The 18198-nt window shown below is 40.9% G+C and overlaps 2 protein-coding genes across 16 annotated transcripts in view; one reads left to right on the top strand and one right to left on the bottom strand.

Annotated features, from left to right (window-relative positions):
* LOC105694061 (venom acid phosphatase Acph-1-like) overlaps positions 1 to 2015 on the bottom strand; it is a 76052-nt gene extending 74037 nt beyond the window's left edge. For 9 of the 10 annotated variants that reach the window (XR_007278188.1, XR_007278189.1, XR_007278190.1 and 6 more), the window contains exon 1: positions 1920 to 2015. Coding sequence is in view for 6 of the 10 variants with exons in the window: in XM_048654560.1 (XP_048510517.1) it covers positions 1920 to 2000 (81 nt within the window). In the remaining 4 variants the exon portion in view is untranslated. The remainder of the gene's footprint in view (positions 1 to 1919) is intronic. The other variant, XR_007278192.1, reaches the window with a different exon arrangement.
* Positions 1 to 18198, top strand: part of LOC105693565 — a 104550-nt gene that overhangs the window by 34517 nt on the left and 51835 nt on the right. For all 6 annotated transcript variants that reach the window (XM_048654555.1, XM_048654553.1, XM_048654554.1 and 3 more), the window contains exon 3: positions 13159 to 13273. In XM_048654555.1, coding sequence (XP_048510512.1) covers positions 13159 to 13273 — 115 coding nt within the window. The remainder of the gene's footprint in view (positions 1 to 13158; positions 13274 to 18198) is intronic.

Raw genomic sequence — 18198 nt, 5'->3', positions numbered from 1 at the left:
TATAAAAAATGGAGAAAAACTTGGGGAAAAAAATTCCTTCGGACTTACCTATATACTCGAGTACGCTGGCTCAAGTCCCTGGCGATGTGGAAAAAACTTCATCGTGTTCCCCTTTTTCCAAACGAAGAATTAGACGCGACGCCATTTATGCGATTGCTTTTTTCTCTCTGTACCTAAACGTTAAACTCCAACTGTACACCGTGCAAAAAAAATTTCGTCGAATAACGAAATTATTTAACGAAATTATTCGATCACCAGAAAAGAATAATTGAGGAAATCACCTACTGCGCACTACTACGCAACGTCTTCAGATTCACAAACAGGAATGAACCGTCTCTAGAGTCGGGTAGCCGAGCGCGTCGCTTGCCCGGCCTGGCGTACCGTTGATGACCGATGCGTAGGAAGTAAACACCGAAGACTCGACTGACCTCGAGAATGTGAAAAAACAATACATCGGCTGAAAGTCTCGATAACATTCAGATTTACGTCGGACACGTGTACAACAACGAGTATGAGTTAGTAAAATGATGTTAGCCGAGCAGTTATTCTCTTATTTAAAAATTGAAAAATTCTCAAATATTCATTTACGAACATTTATACCACTTCGTCCGTCATTGTATCCGCGAGGCAATAAGTACCGATAGTAATAAAGCGGTCTTTACGGGTTTCGGGGGTTCAGGGGTGGTACGGTAGAAATCGGGAGAAGAGTTGACGCAGATTAGGTTAAGCCGTGAAACAGCCCTCCGTAAACAAGAAAGGCAATTGCAAGCGATTAAGTTTGGAAATTTCATAACACAGCTTTCGGTGAAGGGGCACGATTGTAACGAACATTACTCCCTTGCACCGTAATATAGGTAGCGTCCCTCCCCTTCCGCGTGCGTACCTAGCAAAGTCTAGGGGTGGTAAGTTATATCGCATCAAAATATATACATATATATACGTGTATACATGGTTTCCCTGGGAAGGAGAAGGAAGGAGATACTCCTTAAGGGCCCACGTTAACGAGGAACGAGCACAGGTCTGCAGGGCTTACCCTTATATGAGTTTCAAGGGATGACAAAAGGAAGAAGGTAGGGGATAAAGAGAAGCACCGGTGAGACCGAAGCTCCAGCATCTTCCCCGGCATTGTCTCGAATAATTGGCTTAACCGAGCTCTACCATTTTCCCATACTGCCCAACCCTTGCCGCAACCTATAACCCGTTACATCCTCCTTACTATCCGCCCTCCGTCAATTCATATTCCATTGAACATTAATTCCCGCCCTTTTCTATGGCAGTTTCGACAAGTTTCCTAATTTCAGGACATCCGGACTGCGAAAAAAAGTAAATTCGAAATCGGTGCGACGGACCATTTCTTCGCTGTGAGGAATTTCAGTTTTTTATGATTCAAAAAATTGATTCCACACGGGATCAAAATTTTCTATTTTTTTTTTTTTCCCCCCAAATTGATTCGATGGACCGACACGTGCGTGGTAAATAAATCTGCAGGGATAGACGACTAGCGAATCAATTCCCGTGACGGATGACAACGTGATCATTGATTGGATGAGAAATTTCCAACGACCAATTCTCATCCATATCTCTATGTGCACCTGCGAAATCTTGTGTTTCGCAGTCTCAGGTAGCTAAGAGGATTGATAACGAGAGTCTGACTCCGATCACCTGCGCGTCTATAAATTGCCTCGTGTACCAGAATTAATTACCCCCTTCAGAAAGCCCCGGTGAAATTTATTGTAATTATTTTAATTGGAATCGATTTTATTTAAGGAAAATACCAAACTATCGACGGCTTATGGAATACTCGCATAAAAAATTCGGCCGGTTTATTACGACGGGGCAGAAAATTACTTTATAAATTTGCATAGATTTAATAAGGGCGACGTAGGCGGTGAGGAAAAAAAAAAACAATACGTACGTACATTTGTGTGAATGTATTCTCTAGGTTGACTTTTGCTAGTATTATATCCACAAACCTCGGTGAACGTAGTAGTCGAGCTCATTAGCGGAACGGCGTGGCTGTAGTAGCGTCGGCAAACTTAGGAAGACTGCGGTAACTAACCGCAGCTGCGTTGTCTTCCCACAAATGTATACCTGTGTACGGACTAGACTATCTTCCTCTTTATTTAATTTTCTCTCCTATTCTTTCACTCGTATAATTCCGTATTTACAGTTCGTATCGTCGCGAATTTAATCGACGCGAAAATCGTTTATTTCGTTCTATATTTGATCCAGGTTTCTGAGGTTCGAAAATTCGATTCGAAATCGGTCGATTATCACCCCTTTTTTTTTTTTTCTCGGTTTTCAGAGCGAAAGTTTGAAAAATTCTGGAGACGGTGCACGGAAACCGGTTTAAAATCAGCCTCAACTTTCCACCCCAAAAATACAATGCGTGGATATATTGGATCGTCGAGCCGGTTTAAATTACACGTTTGATCTCCGTGTTATTTGAGTTTACCGAATATGAATATATCGTGGAGTTTCTTGCTCCGCGATGATATTACGGGCAATAATTGACGCCCGGAATGCGAAACGCAGCTCGAATCCCTCTGCAATTTGAGTTCAATTGTTTGTTTCCAAGAGATACACCCGTACCGGTACAACTGATCTTCGGAGTCGGCAATAAATTTCCCAGGGTGTTTCATCGGGGTGAAGATCAAAGGGCTGTACAGATCAAATGTTGAGGATAAATGTGAGTTGAGAATAGAGAGAATTTTCAGCATCCGTCAACCCTAAGAAAATCGCATCGCGAATCCACCTGAACGTGATTTCTTTTTTATTCTTCATTCATCGCTGGAGATCTGTCGCTACAGAAATGGAAATAGATTGATATTCCACGTTCTTGCAGATCCGTTTTATTTTATTTTATTTTTTTATTTTTTTCTTACTTTACCGATAACGCATCAAAAGCAAGAAATTATTCGAGAAATTAATTAGCGCGCGTTTGAACTTTGTGAAAATATCGCATCAATATCCACAGTTATCATAAATTCAACGCTGATTGTTTTTAATTTATTTTTTTCATTTTAAATTACACGTATTTACACCTGATGTGAAAGTTTCCGGTTAAAAATCTCCCTAATTATAATCCACCGATTTTCGCGGACGCGGTAAAATTACCAGCAAATTATTATATTCTCGATAGAAACTGTGGAATTTTCGCGGTAGCCACGTTTCGTGCAATAAATGGGTGTGTGAGAAGGAGAGGAAAAAAAATGGAAAAAAAGGGTACGACTAAAAATGCATCGTATTTGCATAAAATCTCCGGTGATTCCTCATCGCAGTAATAAACGTCCCGCAGCTTACTAAGACGCAAAAATAATGTATTTCACCTTCACTCTAACTAAAATTGTTATTATCACGACGGTTTCTGCGTAGCAGTGAGGTAAAGAAGGGGATATAAAACACGAGAAAAAGTCGGTTTGCTAGAATCGCCGTCTTCAATCATTTTGCACAGCTTTTATTCCCTGCAATTATAATATGTAAAACCCTTTTGCCGGCTGCTGCGTTAACTACTCGTTGGTGTACACGTACACATGTATACGTACATCATAATTCGACCCACCCCTCCCTCTCGCCATTTTTCTCAATCTCACACCGCACCCCTCGTCAATTTTTTTTTCATCTCTTTTCCCTCCTCATTTTTCACCCCCTCGTTCCCAACTGCCGGGAATTTTAATTCCTCTTTTTTCAATCGGTGTTACACGGTTACGAAGTACGTGCACTGTGATTCGCGTAATCATTCTTGATTTTATATCGCCATACATGTATACCCGTGTAGCTTCTTAAATAAAAATTTGCAGTTCGTTGAAGAAGGCGCGGATTATTTTTGTTCCCCTTTACATTTTTACGTTTTCAATTATTTATTTGATATTATTTTTGTTCATTTATTTTTTCATCTACTTGATAATTCAAACGCGGAGATTCTTCCGCAAACAAGGTCGTTCGCACTCCTTTCAGCCTTGGGCACCTCGTTATCGTCACCGCCATGCCAACGAGATCAGAGATATAATCAGCAAGCTTTTTTTCTTGGCCACAATAATTTCCTTTTTTTTCTTTCACCAAGTGCGGAGTACCGTGATGTAAGATTAAAATTATAGATTATATGCCGTACGGTAATTATTTTTTTTTTCTAGTTACTAGACGCAATTGATCCCGAATGACGATCAAGGTTCTTTGAATCTGAAAAAAAATAATTTTTTTGACACATCTTCTTCCAACGAACTTCAATGGCGACGGACCGGCAACGAATGGAAAAATCGATCAATTAACATTAAGAACTTGACAATTTGCGATCGGTGAATATTCAACATGTAACGAATCTCCTTCGGGTCGTTCACACTGATTATACGAACGAAACTATCGTTGATGAAACTCTCGGGCTGAACGTCGGCGCGCACCGCGATTTGGTAATCGAATGGCCTCATGCCCTGCAATTCAGATGCAGCTAACCGCATTCCTTGGGGAAGTACGCGTATTACACCACGTGATTAATTAGCCAATTAGGTGTTAGTTTGACCTCACGTAAGCCCCTTCATCCTTAATGTCCGTATTTCTCACGCACGGTTTCGCGCTGTTTTGCAATCTAATCAACGCGTCGATTACTCCTACGGTTGACTTGGAAATAACGACGCCGATCGACAGATCGGTCCGACGATCGAGGTCGAAATCTGAAGTTGAAAATTCGGTCAAAAAATGAAAATTTTCAAGCAAGCTTTTCGACTCACTGATACTTTCCACGATTAAACTCCATCTCACAAATAGTCTCACCTGAAGAGAGCGAAAAGCTCCAGCTCCCTCTTTTTTTTTTAATCTAAAGCTTCGTGGCTTATTTATAATTGATTACAATGACGCGATTCAAGTGGGCTTATTTGCGGGTGAATTAAAAATATAAACGCTCCGAGATAAGATCGTATCGTACATAATACATGTATATAAATATATCTGCCGGGGACTGACAATAATGGGGGTCTAAGCACGTTCGGTAACTCGGATTACGCTTTATGTGTACTTCCCATAGTGGAAGTTGGTTATTTGCACGAGCTTTTGCTCCAAATCACTAACCGACAACCAACCACTCACAGCCAAGCGAGTATATATTTATATATACATATGTATATGTATCGTCAATGAACGTACCCATTACTTCCTGAAGTACGGCGTGGGGAACAACAGATTACTTTACCAAATCCCCGCTCAACCTGATTTTCAAACAGATCATAGGCCGCTTTGTGAGGATATATATATATGGAAGATTGAATCCCCCGAGGGGCTTCGGATATAATAAGTTTAAAGATTTTCAACAACGTCACTGACAAAAAGATCAGAACCGTCGGATTATGAACCCCCGATACGGCCGACGCGCACCGACTACTTTTATTTTACCTTTTTTCTCTTCGGTTTACATCATTTTTCCGAACGAAAAATTTATTGAAACCGTGGAAAGATCGGCCCAGCGAAAAAAACCGTTATCGATCTTCGCGCACACGTTCTCGTTCGAGTATAGGTATGTAACAGCTAGCTTTAATCGACGGTTATAACAATACGAACGTGACGCACATGTCCGGCGAATTAAAATCCAACAACTGTATCGTGTTCGGAACAGCTTGAAAGTATTCCAATCAAATTTGCTATTTTTTGGCTGAAATAAATCGAAAGCTTTTCAACCGATTTTATCGGCTCGTACAGCTGCGGTATCGCAGTTTTTGCAGAGGCATACAGGCAATCGGGTTGACACGAGTAAAAAATCTCGGTTGTAGCTTGTAACATTTTACACGTGACATTTTTATAGAAATTTATTAATTTTTCGATTAATTTTTTTTGCTTTTTTTCACGGTGAAATAAACCGCGACTCTCTTTTACTCCGATCGAAGTTAATTTTTATGGAAAACAGCATCGAAATGTAACGTAATTAATTTTTATGTGTCTACCGGTGTCGTTTATTTTTTTTGGTTTCACGATAAAACAAAAAACATTAAAAGAACGAAAAACAACAATCCACACGAATAAGGTTACACCTGTGGGGTATTAACTGGGATCAATTAATCCGTATGGAAATCTATACGGATCCGATATCGCACGGCGTATGCGAGAAGCTTATTGGATCATGTAAAACGTTCGTAGTGAATCGGTTCCGGCGATGATCAACGGTAATGCGCGATAAATAAATAAGCGGTTTATACCCACCGTGTAGGAATTCAAAGTTAATTGGGTGTAATTGATCAGGAGACAATAAAGCGAAATCGCGGGGATTTTATCGGTATTTTGCGTTATTGTGAATCGCTGAAATATCGATAAAACGCACGGGATACGGGAACGTACACGTACGAGTCCCGTGTATTGTCTGGTGAATTTCGGTTAGCTGTGAGAATTTGGTATAATAAAATATTCGCTGATTGCAATTTAAATATTAAATTACGATTCGGGGGGTCTCCGGAGATAGCGAGGAGAAGGGGGCGAATGAATTTAAGAAGCTTATACAGGAGAATCTTCTGTGTAGCAGGGAAGACGAGAGAATCGCGCATAATTCAAAAGCTCCATCTTACGGTATAACGAGGCGAGCCTTTTGACGTAGAATTAATTAGGCAAAGAGAAATTATCAATAATTTAGTATTGCTTATCGCACCGCGCTGTCGTTTATATCGTAATTAAAGAATTAACGGTGTACAGCTATACGTGATACGGGCTCAGCGTAGCCCGCGATGTAAAAAAAATTTTCAATTGAAATAGACGTGCACCTGCAGAAAGTGAAATTATTTCATGCCCCGTAAAAAATTCTCTCTGCTAAATTGTTGCCAAATTACTTAATCCGATTTCATTTATTCTCCTCCTCCCTCCCCCCCTCTACTTGCGCCGTTCCGAGTAAAAACGAGCGTAAAAGCTAATTTTTATCCAAAACTCAAAGACCGCTGCCGCGAGGAGTTACTCGATGTATAAATTTCAAAAAGTACATCGGACACGGTCTCGCCCGACCAAACATAAGCGATAACGTAGGACGAAGGTAAAAACGCTTTATGGGTCCTGTACGTATAAGGAGAAGTAAAAAAAATTACGCCTCAGTGCTTAACAGAAGTTCAATGCGTTCTTTCCAAAAGATTAGGCACGACCCTACCGAGCTCGGAATTATATTTAAACTTTGCCGCACGTAAGCGATCTACTATCCCCGAACGAAAAATCCGAAGCGCGCGTTTCACACGCGTAGAAATTCCTATCACTTTAACGGCAAGGAATATCGAGTTACGCGGTTATTCGTTCTTTTTTTTTCTTTCTTTCCTCCTTTTTTTTTTACAGCGGGCCACATTGTCAGCGAGCGAGAAATCTTCTTCGTTTTGCATTTTTCGACACTCTGTTTTCTTCCTTCCGATAATTTCAACGTCCGTCCGACGCGAGTTTCAGTCACGTTTTAATTATTCCTCAGGTATTATTCAATTACAAGTTATTGCCCATGACATTTCCGAGGGTCGGAGATGCTCGAGTGCCATTTCCTGAGAATATTTCCATCCGGAAATCGTCTCTATAACCTTGATAATTAGATTAGGAATTTTGATGAGAAAAGTGTTTTACACCCACGACAAGATGGGAATCGTCTGAATTTTTAACCCGATTTCCCGTTCGGCAGATATAATCATTCTGAAAAAAAAAAAAAAGGATGAACGAAGCTCAAAATTCTTCCGACTATTCGTTACAAGATTAAAAATAAAATGATCCTGAATCCTGGAAATTTCGCTGGGAAAAAAAAATATGATTGATTTTAGAAATTTCGCATTCGCATCGGCACGTTTTTTTTTTTTGGCGTCGAGTGAACATTTTTAGAAATGAAACGAATCGAGACAAGCTCACCATGCAGTTCGACTCTTATTCATATTTAAAAATAAACCGATCCTTTTTCTTGTTTTTTTTTTTATTTTTTTTTTTGGGGGGTTTATTTCGAGGAGATGCAATATACATCAAATGATCATCTTCCCGTAGTAACATCTACCGCGTATGTAGGTTCCCTACATAATATTATATTGACATTCTCACGAGTGACTACGTGCGCTTTTAGCATCAACGTCCGTCGTATCAACAAGGCGACCCGGATGCTACACGGGGACGAGAAACGCTATATCATATTCATGCGGCAATATTGCATCTCCAGTGGTGCCATTAGATCTGGTTACGAGCAATTGCATTTTACTAGAAGTGGTAGTGGTAGTGGGTACCCAGTTTGTTGTCCCATATGACGTAGATGCCCCGAAGAGACACGCTCGCCGTAAAGTACGAACGTTCGTCCCCGCTCACACGAATTTCACAAACACCTGAAATTTGCCGATGAAAAAACAAAAATGCAAATCAGCTAATTTTCTTCATTCCCACAAAAAAAAGAACGAAATTAAGATCCATCGGATCTACGCTCGCGCGAGTCGTCGTCAACTTTTGGCATCGTTTTAACGTAAAACGAGGGCGGGGGGGGGGGATGAATTTCGCTCTTAAGCGTCGCTACGTACGGATGATAATACGCGGATGACTAGCCAAGTGTGACTTGAAAAAATATTTGGTCTCCTGACGTGATCCAAAGGAACCACCGACACCGCGTGTACTAACGTATCCTATACCTATATCTGTATCCTTCCGAGCTTGGCGTGGAAAAAGTTTTAGTATTCAAGAAGGGTTTTCGCGGGTTCCAATCCTCACCCTTCGTCTCGCGCTTGGCTTCGCCTCGCGTCGCAACGCGAGTCGACGTCCCTCTGGATCTTTTGCCCGTCTCCGCGTGCCTTGGCGAACATCGTTATATCCGCCGGTTTTATAAAGCTTCCGAGGCGTCATATTAATACCTCTTTCACCTTTTGCATGCGACGCCGGGAATGGATGAAAGAAAAAAAAAAAACAACCGAGGCGGAGAAAGAGAATTTCAGAAAAAAAGCGCACGCGGACCAAAAAACGATCGGTAGCGCGCGGCGGATCACCGATCATAGGAATAATAAATTCTCTTCGGAACGTGAAAGTGGGAAAATAGGTGGGCGCGAAGAACGAAGGAAAAAGGCGAAAGATATTCCTCGAACACATCCCCTACCAAGCGGAATGATTTGTTAAAAATCACGAAATATTTTGAGAGAGAGAGAGAGAGAGAGAGAGAGAGAGAAAGAAAAAAAGAAATTAACAGAAACGCTCCGACTCAACCGCGCGGTGATTTATTGTAATGGATTATTCAAATGCTGCAGCGATTTTAGGGGATGACGTAACGATCCTTGAAGATCGTATATAGTGTGGTATACATGTGCACGTGTACGGGAGATCGTGGGATATACGCGGCTGTTCAACCAGCTGTCATTTAGGTCCGCGGGTCTAATCGAGTTGGTCTTCGAAAGCGACCAAAAGAGAACCGATAAAAGCTTTTCGTACCGTGATCGACCGACTGCAGGGGTGGTTCTCGAACTCACGTTCGGTGACAATTTAAAAGCAGTTCGCAATTACGCGGAATACAATTTACTGTCCTGTATATATATATATATATATATAGAAGGTCGGGCTATACGTAGCCGCGGAAAGGAGTCCCCCTCGGTGTTCCGAAATTCCTACTTTCCTCCTACCCCCTACTCTCGCTCGGTCGGTGGTTCTTCTTCCCATATATAACCCGACTTGCATTTCGCTCGCCAAAATTGGCGCCTATTTCTTCGCTTCCCTTCCACGATTCTTGCCCCCCACCCCCCTCCCGCTCTCTTCCCCGCAAACACGCCTCGTTTTAATGGTGAACGAAGAATTTTCATCCCCCAGGATCATGCGGATCAACGCTATGTGAATTTCTCCGTATACGTTCTCTGATTTTCTCACAGATTTCGCATCAAGGTTACATCAAGGTCAGGGAGTAGACTAGGGTCGGTAAGTTCTTCTGGGATACATTTGTTGATTTTTTCCTGACCTTCAATTGAACGCGACGGAAACTTGTTTACGAATCGAATAATCGATGAGTTGTGATTCTTACTACGTCTCAATGGTTTCGTTAAAGATGACGATCGTCCGATCTGGTTTATCTGTTATACCAATGTAGAATACATAAAATATGCGAAACTGAAAAATGGAGACTGAATACCTGTGAACGATTTCGTATCTGAGATACCTCGTGCACTTCAAGTCATATTGAATTCCGTTTGAGCATGGGCTTTCCATAAGTAGCATCGGTATACATACGGAATTTACTGTGTTGGTAATTAGGTTGATGCTACGTCTGAGTTGACGTTGAAACTTTGCGCTCAATAGGCTTTACGAGGAGGACGACGAAATGCAAGCGATCCTGGGTGAGGACCAACAATAATAATTAACGTGTCTTTATGCGTCAGACGGAAAACGTTTCAATTACGATTCGATCCAAAAGTATTTACTCTTCTACTAATTTGATTTCGGACCAGTTCATCTCGCTGTACACCTAATCCTCGCGAAAGAGTGATTAATCGAAGTAATTAGCGGAGCATAAATTCAACGAAAAATAGAGACACAGCTGGCGATGCGATAAACGCGGACGGTGTGAAAATGAGGGAATAAAAAAAGTGGACGTGACGGTCATTACGAATAGAAGCGGTAGCTGCCGAGTGAAATCTGATACAAAAGAACATCAGGTAAAACTGGATGGCTAAACGAGGTGGGTGACGTCGACATCAAGGGGTGTTCTTCATGGCTTCGGGTGGGAAGTAATTTTCTATTCTTTTGTTTTCCGCGCCGAGTCCTGCGATTGACTCTTCACGTGCACCATTTCCGGACGTTCTTTTCATTTTTATTTGTTTTTTTATTTTTTCTCTTCGCCCCTCCATCCCCTCTTCCGTATATTTTCTACTTTGCTAAGTCCCCGTTTTCGCCCTGTAACTTCTAATCTCTATCAATTTCGTTCCTCGTTTACGAGGTGAAACCTTTTTTTCTCGTTTCCTTCATTCAATTTTTACTCCCGTAACATAAAAATTCACAATTTCACTTTATGAAAGCTTACGAAGAATTAACTACAATTTACGACCGAGCTTACCCGTTTTCCAAAATCAAAAAATCATTTTTTTCTCAAGTAAAGGAAACAACCCCGATACGCGAGGGCTTCGGTCTTCGTTCATTATTAGGGTGTATGCCAATCAATTATGAATCGCGGATAATTACGCGAAGATTCAGCTCTCTCTTCTATGAAATAATAAAATGGCCCGTAGGGTTTATCATCAATTAGACGGTGTAGGTATTTTCTGATTAAAGTCCTGAAATGGACGGAATCGTTCGTCAAACAGTCGAATCGTTTGAGCATTAAAATCATTGGATGAACCTTTTTCTTATTTCTTTGTAATATTCGTCCACACGACAGATAGTCAGCGAAGAGACATTTCTGTCTCAAAAATAGAAAGTTACACGAATTAGATGAATTCGAAATTGTGCGTTAATGGGAATTATTTTTTTTTTGTCCATACAGTTCGCATATTCGCACATATTTTCTATTACAGATTGGGAATAAGTTGATCAGCATTCGGTGGCTATAGCTAGGGAAGTGGATAGAGAATTCCGTTTTCCGAACTCCGCGTGCAGCTGGGGGTGAAATAGTTCGCAGCAATTATATAGGACCGATGCTGGAATTCCTTGGGTTTGAACGGGATAAAGTTTGATAGAAGTTTGGATTTGTGATCACGATCATATCAATCTATAACCGCGGTACCCTAAGAATTTCGAAATGTCTACGGACTTTATAATTGAGTGCGTTAAGAACAACCGAATTATCATTCTTTAATTATACTGCAATACCGAGCACCGAGCGTTAGGAATCTCATCGTTTGAATACCTTGAAAATCGAAAAACAATTCAAGGTATCGCCCTTCGATCTCTTGAGCCGAAAAACGATCTTTTTTTTACAGTATTTTGATGCCTTCTGACGTATTTTGATTTTAGAAACACGAATCCTTTGAGCTACCACTGTCATCGATCGAGATATCTCAATTTTTCTGCTCCGAATAACGAAAAATTTGTGACAGCTCGATCATTTCGATAGATAGATCGATTTGGGTTACAGATCTTGATTCTCAAACACAAAACATATTGAATACGGTACAACGGACTCGAATTTTTCGATACGAAAATCAAAAAAACTCATAGACCATACAGGTAGTTTGAAATTTTTGTCGATGCATGCGAGGCCAGGAAATCAAGTGTTCTCAGGTGAAGCGTGTACGAGCGATGTAGTATCATAAATAAAATGATAAAACAAAATGCAAAATAATTCAAATTGATTTTCCATCAATATTCGGGTCAAATTACGAGCTTTCACGGTTCTCGTCTATGTAAGCGTACGTGGCGGTACGATCAGTTATGGTATTGATCGAATTCTCGTTGGTTTTTCAGGGTTCCGTTGATCATTTATCATTTTAGCTTAATGGATTGACGTTTCGTCAACGCTGCCTCCCGCAGCAATCGTCGATGTTTCAATTCCAAATAACGTCACTCTCAATTTTTCACCCTATACGTCACATAAAATAAGCTCGCAGTTTATATAAAATACTGTCTCAACTACGTGTAATCTAAAAACCGTTCCAGTTCTATTTCAACGCATAATATTCACTGACGTATAGCGGTAGCATCATTTTTCCACATCTCATCTCAGCCACAAACTCCCATTTTTTTTTTTTCTAACCTCCGTTTTTTTTTTGCTCATTTTTCATGGAGTAAATAAAAAAAAAAAAACCTCAGAATGAAACTAGAAAATTATGGATAACGGTCGTTGATTATTTCGCAATGAATGCTCGTTCTCGGAATATCTTTTTGATTATAATTCGGCGCACAGTTTACGGGATCGGCAGGTGTGATCAATTCACACTTGACCTCCAAAGTTCGTGGCTAACAAAACGTGCATGATGCCAAATATTCGTTACCAACCGTGGAGGCTTTCCAACAATTTATCAGAGAATTTCACGTGATTCGAACGAAATTATGACCGAAATCAATTGAATTCTATTTGCTTCTCTGGGCATGCACGATTATTGCTAATAAATAAATTAATTGATATTACCTTTATTACACGGTACGCGGGCAACGTAACGTACGGAGGCTTGTGTAACAACACGTCGTAAAATAACGTGTTATTACAACAGTTTCGGGAATAGTTACGTAAAATTCCTGTTTCGTTGTCGCGCTAATTTTCACTAATTTCTTTTTCTTTTAATGTTGCAGATATTCTGACGCCGGGATGCAGTAACGTGAGATACACGAGTACCGACGATATCAGATCCCAAGAATTGGGATTTCGTCAGCTCGATTTCACGCCAACGGTGGTCTCCAGAATAAGGTAATCGGACAAAATAAATAGCCGTATAAATTAATCGGTAAAATAACCCTGCGGTAAATTCGTTTTATTATTCGTTACGCTGTCGTTTTCGGAAAGTTCGTCATTTCCACCAACCCGTTAAAGTTGTACGGCGTACATCCGGCAGAAACTACTGAATTTATTACAGCGTGGGAGAATCAATTTGACCGGAGAGATTGCCGTGCAATCATAGCGATAACGGAACTAACTATCTTCTTGCTGAAAGAAACGGCATTTTTTATACCAACACCAAGCCGAGAAAAACTCGCTCGCTATCTCGCCACGTGTGTATAGGTGCGAAGAAAAGCATCCATCTCGAAATACAGAGTAACAAATTCAGGCGGTACTCCGTACGTGAAAAAAAACTATCGTTCTTATTAATTTAAATCATCAGACATAACGGGGAAGCTCTTATCCCATTCTCATCCCTTAAAGTCGGGGCTTGAGCTCGGTTTAGCCTGAATATTTCTCAAGTAATCCCAAATCCCTAAACAATACAGAATGGATGGAGACGAAATTTCTGCCGATCTCACGCTACTCCGGGGCCTAGTGTAAAGTTTTCAAGTTTTCATATCTAGAAATTCATTTTTTTTTCTCTTATCGTTTGAAATCTCTCAGCGTCCGTAAATCGTACGCGTACGTTTGAGTCCACCTTTTTCTATTTCAAAGGCTTCTTGAAAATAATCTACCGTCTATATTTTCTCCTACGCACCTATAACACGTCATATATCTACCTATGACAGCCGGGGTTGAAAAGAACTCGAGAATAGAAGTGGCTCAAGCGAGAATAAGAGAAAAAGAAATTGAACGTGAATGAGAGGAAACGAGGGGAGGAACGGGGGGAGGGGGGCCGCTGCAGGAAGCAAGGGCATTAAAGGATGAAGGGATTTGGGCGGGACGTATTTTGGGTGCAAATCTCTGATTCACCAGCAAGAAAAAAAAAAAAAATCTAAAAAAAAAAAAAAGAAGAAAAGATTCAAGTCGAAAACTTTCGAGGGAATTGAGTAGCTTCGCCGCGTGGCTGTGCGCGGGTTGGGGAAAAGAATTCTTTGAAAAGGAAGTAGATAAAACAAAAACGATGAATACAATGGAGCCAGCTTCAAAAATTTCTAATGGATTTTTTCTCACCTTCACGATCGCTCATGCCGCCCGAACGAGAGAATAGTTGTTGATTAATCTTGCGCGTGAAATACGAAGGTGCACGGCGTCATTTTTCAGCAAAATTTTTTCCGACCCGAGTCGACGTACTCGACCCTCGGAGAAAAAAAGTAGAAAAAAAAAACTCAATCGATCGATAAATCTATAAATTTATGATTGACCCGCTTCGTAGCTAATTTTCGAAAATTCTTTATTTCCTTTTTTTACTGCCGGTATAACAGCTGTTAGTAACTAACGACTGTTTCCGATGTCCGTTAGGGGCGGCATGCCCATCAGAGCGAAGGTTAGGGGGCGCGTGGGAGACGGAAGGGAAGTTTTCGGGGGATTTTCGGGCGAAGCTGCTGGGGTTCCGAACTATACGCGTGCTGTTGCTGTGGTGAAATATGTGGACAGCGGTCGAAGACGTATAGTTACCCTCACCTCTGGACCTCAATGATTTGTACCTCGTACGGGTGGTTAAGGGGAACTCACCCCCTCCCCCCCCCGTATATATACCTAAGAAATATGTCGTTATATAAGTATACAGTTTATTTTGCGAGACCAACAGATTTTCCGGGGGAGAAAGTGAAATGTCGGTTACACCTGAGATAGGTATCCAAGGTTAAAACTCGCGTCAAAAAAAAAAAATTGAAGAAAAAATTAACCTACGATTGATTGCATTCCGACTGAGCCGGAGGAGAAAATTAACGTCGCGATGGTCATGCTTCCGAAGAATCGTCCCTTGGTCGTCTGATATTTTCTGTATACTGGGCGCGTTTATGGGAATGAAATTGTATTTCTTATAATTTATTTTTCCCCATAACCGTTTTACGAGCTTTTTATTGTTTCGCTTGGCGGTCAACCTTACGCGGAAAACACATGGCTTTCTTAACGTTATGAATTTCTTTGTTTTTTTTTTTTCCCACGGTATCTGCACGTGTGAAAAACAAGCAAGATAAAAAACCGAAAACCCAAAACACGGTGGTCTGTTCGCGAGAGGAGAGCGTGAACGCGACCTGCTGTTAACCAACAAACTGAGATGACTGTGGCGAAGAGAGAGAAAAAAATGGAAAGAGAACCGTTTAATTTGGGTTTTTGAAATGTTGGTTACTGCAGATATGCGAGGATTGAAAGCGTCCCTTCCTCCTCGTTCCGGCAACCTCTCGTCGTATTACCTCAATATCTTGATCGGAGCAAGACAGAAATTCTTCCCACTTCATTCAACTTTTGATTCCCCAAGGCAGATTCGGGTGTGAATCGAGGAACGAGGGTGAAGATTAGCCGGCCGTGTCGAGCCTACGCCGTGGTGTGAACAATTCCGAAGGAATATTACCATCTGGGGAAAATGATGAAAAGAATTTAATTCCCCAACTTTCTCCAAAGGAGTAATTGTCTAGTAGTAAAAAGAGAAAAAAAAAAGGGAAAATAACGTAAAGTTCTTGTGATTTTTATGAATAAAACAACAAAGTTTTCCCTTCTTTTCGTTTTTTTTCATTTGTTTTTTTTTTTTTTATTTTTTTTCATCTACGGTAAAAATATATTTTCGCAAGGAAAATCTTATTTTCTTCAACGCGTCACACGATAACAAGGAAATATATAACCCCGTCGTTCATCAACCCTTCATATCGTATGGATATGTTATAGTTGTTCCTTTTTGTCACGTTAAGCTGCCCACTGATTTATGTCGCTAGGGATTTCGACGAACCTGACGACGTACGTTCGTTTTCCAGCCCCGCGCGTCCTTTCTCTGTAAAGCTCGATCATTTTGGTGGACGTGGAAAAAATCGCTCATTTTTTCGCCCCTCTCCACCCCTTTTCGTTTTCACCGCCTCGTCCACCCCCTGAAAATCTTGCGCGAGAGAAAACGCGTTTCTTGACAAATTCCTGCGATTCCTGATGGTCAGGTATTTTTCCCCCCTCCCCCTTTCATTGTAGGTTTTCGAACGTTGCGCGTGGAGGTGATACTTACGACGTGTATATATATTCGTTCACTTTTTAGCTAAAAAAAAATCTCTACGAATTCCCGGAAAAGAAGCCGCCGATGGAACCGAGCCGGTTTCATCCCGCCGTCATCTCGTGCCTTTCGTCCTTCCGAAAGTCCTCTTCGACGACAGACTTTTACCGGGGAAAATATTAAAGTCGACGTGGAATCGATTCCCAAGCGGTGCGTCTGACGGCTATGTACTTTTTTTTTTTTTTCTTTCTTTTCTTTCCTTCTATTTTTTTCTCTCCAGTCTTCCACCCGATCCGTCGGCCCGTCCGTCATCCGTTATGTAGTTTTCTATTTCCCCCCCCCCCCCCCCCCCCTTCAGTTTTTCATTTTTGTTTTTTCTTTTCATTTTGCTTATCTCTAACCTTTCTTCACGTCAGATGACAGCCAATTTTTATCTCTTGATTGCATTTGCAATTCTGATTCAACTCACGTATGTTTCTCGCCCCTCGTATAATAAATACATACATATAATATACGTATCCGGATACATACATACATATGTACGTACGTTACGTACGTTATTCGAGTAATGGGCGGATGTGAAACTTTTCAAAAAATCTTGCATCACATTTTTCGGTGGCTTAACGCGTGAAGTGATGCGTTCGACTGGAGAAAAAAAAAAATTCATCATTCTTTTCAAGCACGTTATTCTATCTTGAATCTTGAAGTTGCCGCCTGTATTCCAGTTTATTGCTTTGAAGAGATGGTATGAGGCAATGAAATGACAAAGAGTCCAGAGAAGCAGGGGGTTATATTTATATATATATATAATACAGAGCGTGCAGCTCTTAAAAATATAATTCCACTTCCTTAAGAAGCAATTAATTTTGTCCTCGAAGGAACAATAAATGGGGAATGTATATATATATACATATATATATATCAAAGTGGAACGGGGGTTTGACTTCGTTGGGGTGGAAGTAGAGCATTTAAATTAAGTGGCTTCCTTCGAAATTACATTGGGCAGAACGTACTAGACCAAGTCTCAAGGTATTCGTTTAATTGCACTTTTTTACTCAATAGTTGCAGTTTCTGCTACTGCCACTGTACCGTTACTGCATCCAAGCGCGGGATCTGCATACGCGGAATACACGGGGTGAAGAACCCTTCAATTGTTCCATTTAAATTCATTAACCGAAAGCGCAAAAGCTCCCGCCGAGAGAATGCATCGATGCGATACAACAAAATACATAGAGAATTTCAATTGATTTTCTTTTTCTCGCAATTTCATAAATTTCAATTCAAATACACCCCGCCTACTGCACTCCGTGCGAGTTGAACTTTGGGATAACGCGAAAACGTAGCGAAGAGAAAAAAAAAAAAATTCACATCGTTGATGCTTAAAAATTGTGCTCGAAAATAAGAGAAAAGGATTACACCGCTGGGGTACATAATACTCATGGTACGGAAAAAATGAAAATAAAAATAAGAAAAAAAAAAGAAGAGAAAGAAAAGAACGTTTAAAGAGCCGAGTGAATATTTCGCATGCAAACGGTTTTTCTCCGCATCGCCACCTGCTTTTCACTTTTAGCTTCGTTTATTTTTTAATCAAGTTTTCTCGCGGATACCGCGCTAAGGGCTGCACCGAAGCAAACCTACTCCTCCTCCTCCTCCTCCTCCTCCTCCACCTTTACCGGCACTACCCTTTTTTGCAGTGCAGACTCATCTGGAGTGTGATACTTCGGTAGCGTGAAATGTACCGTTACGTATAGGGCAAAGTTAACGCGAGCTTTGTACGCCCGTACAGGTGCGATACCCCGACCAACCCCCTCGCGTA

This window comes from Athalia rosae, chromosome 4, assembly GCF_917208135.1.
Source record: "Athalia rosae chromosome 4, iyAthRosa1.1, whole genome shotgun sequence".
In the NCBI taxonomy this organism is placed as follows: Eukaryota; Metazoa; Arthropoda; class Insecta; order Hymenoptera; family Athaliidae; genus Athalia; species Athalia rosae.
Note: the sequence above shows the minus strand (reverse complement) of the source record. Positions and strands in the feature narration are given on the sequence as shown.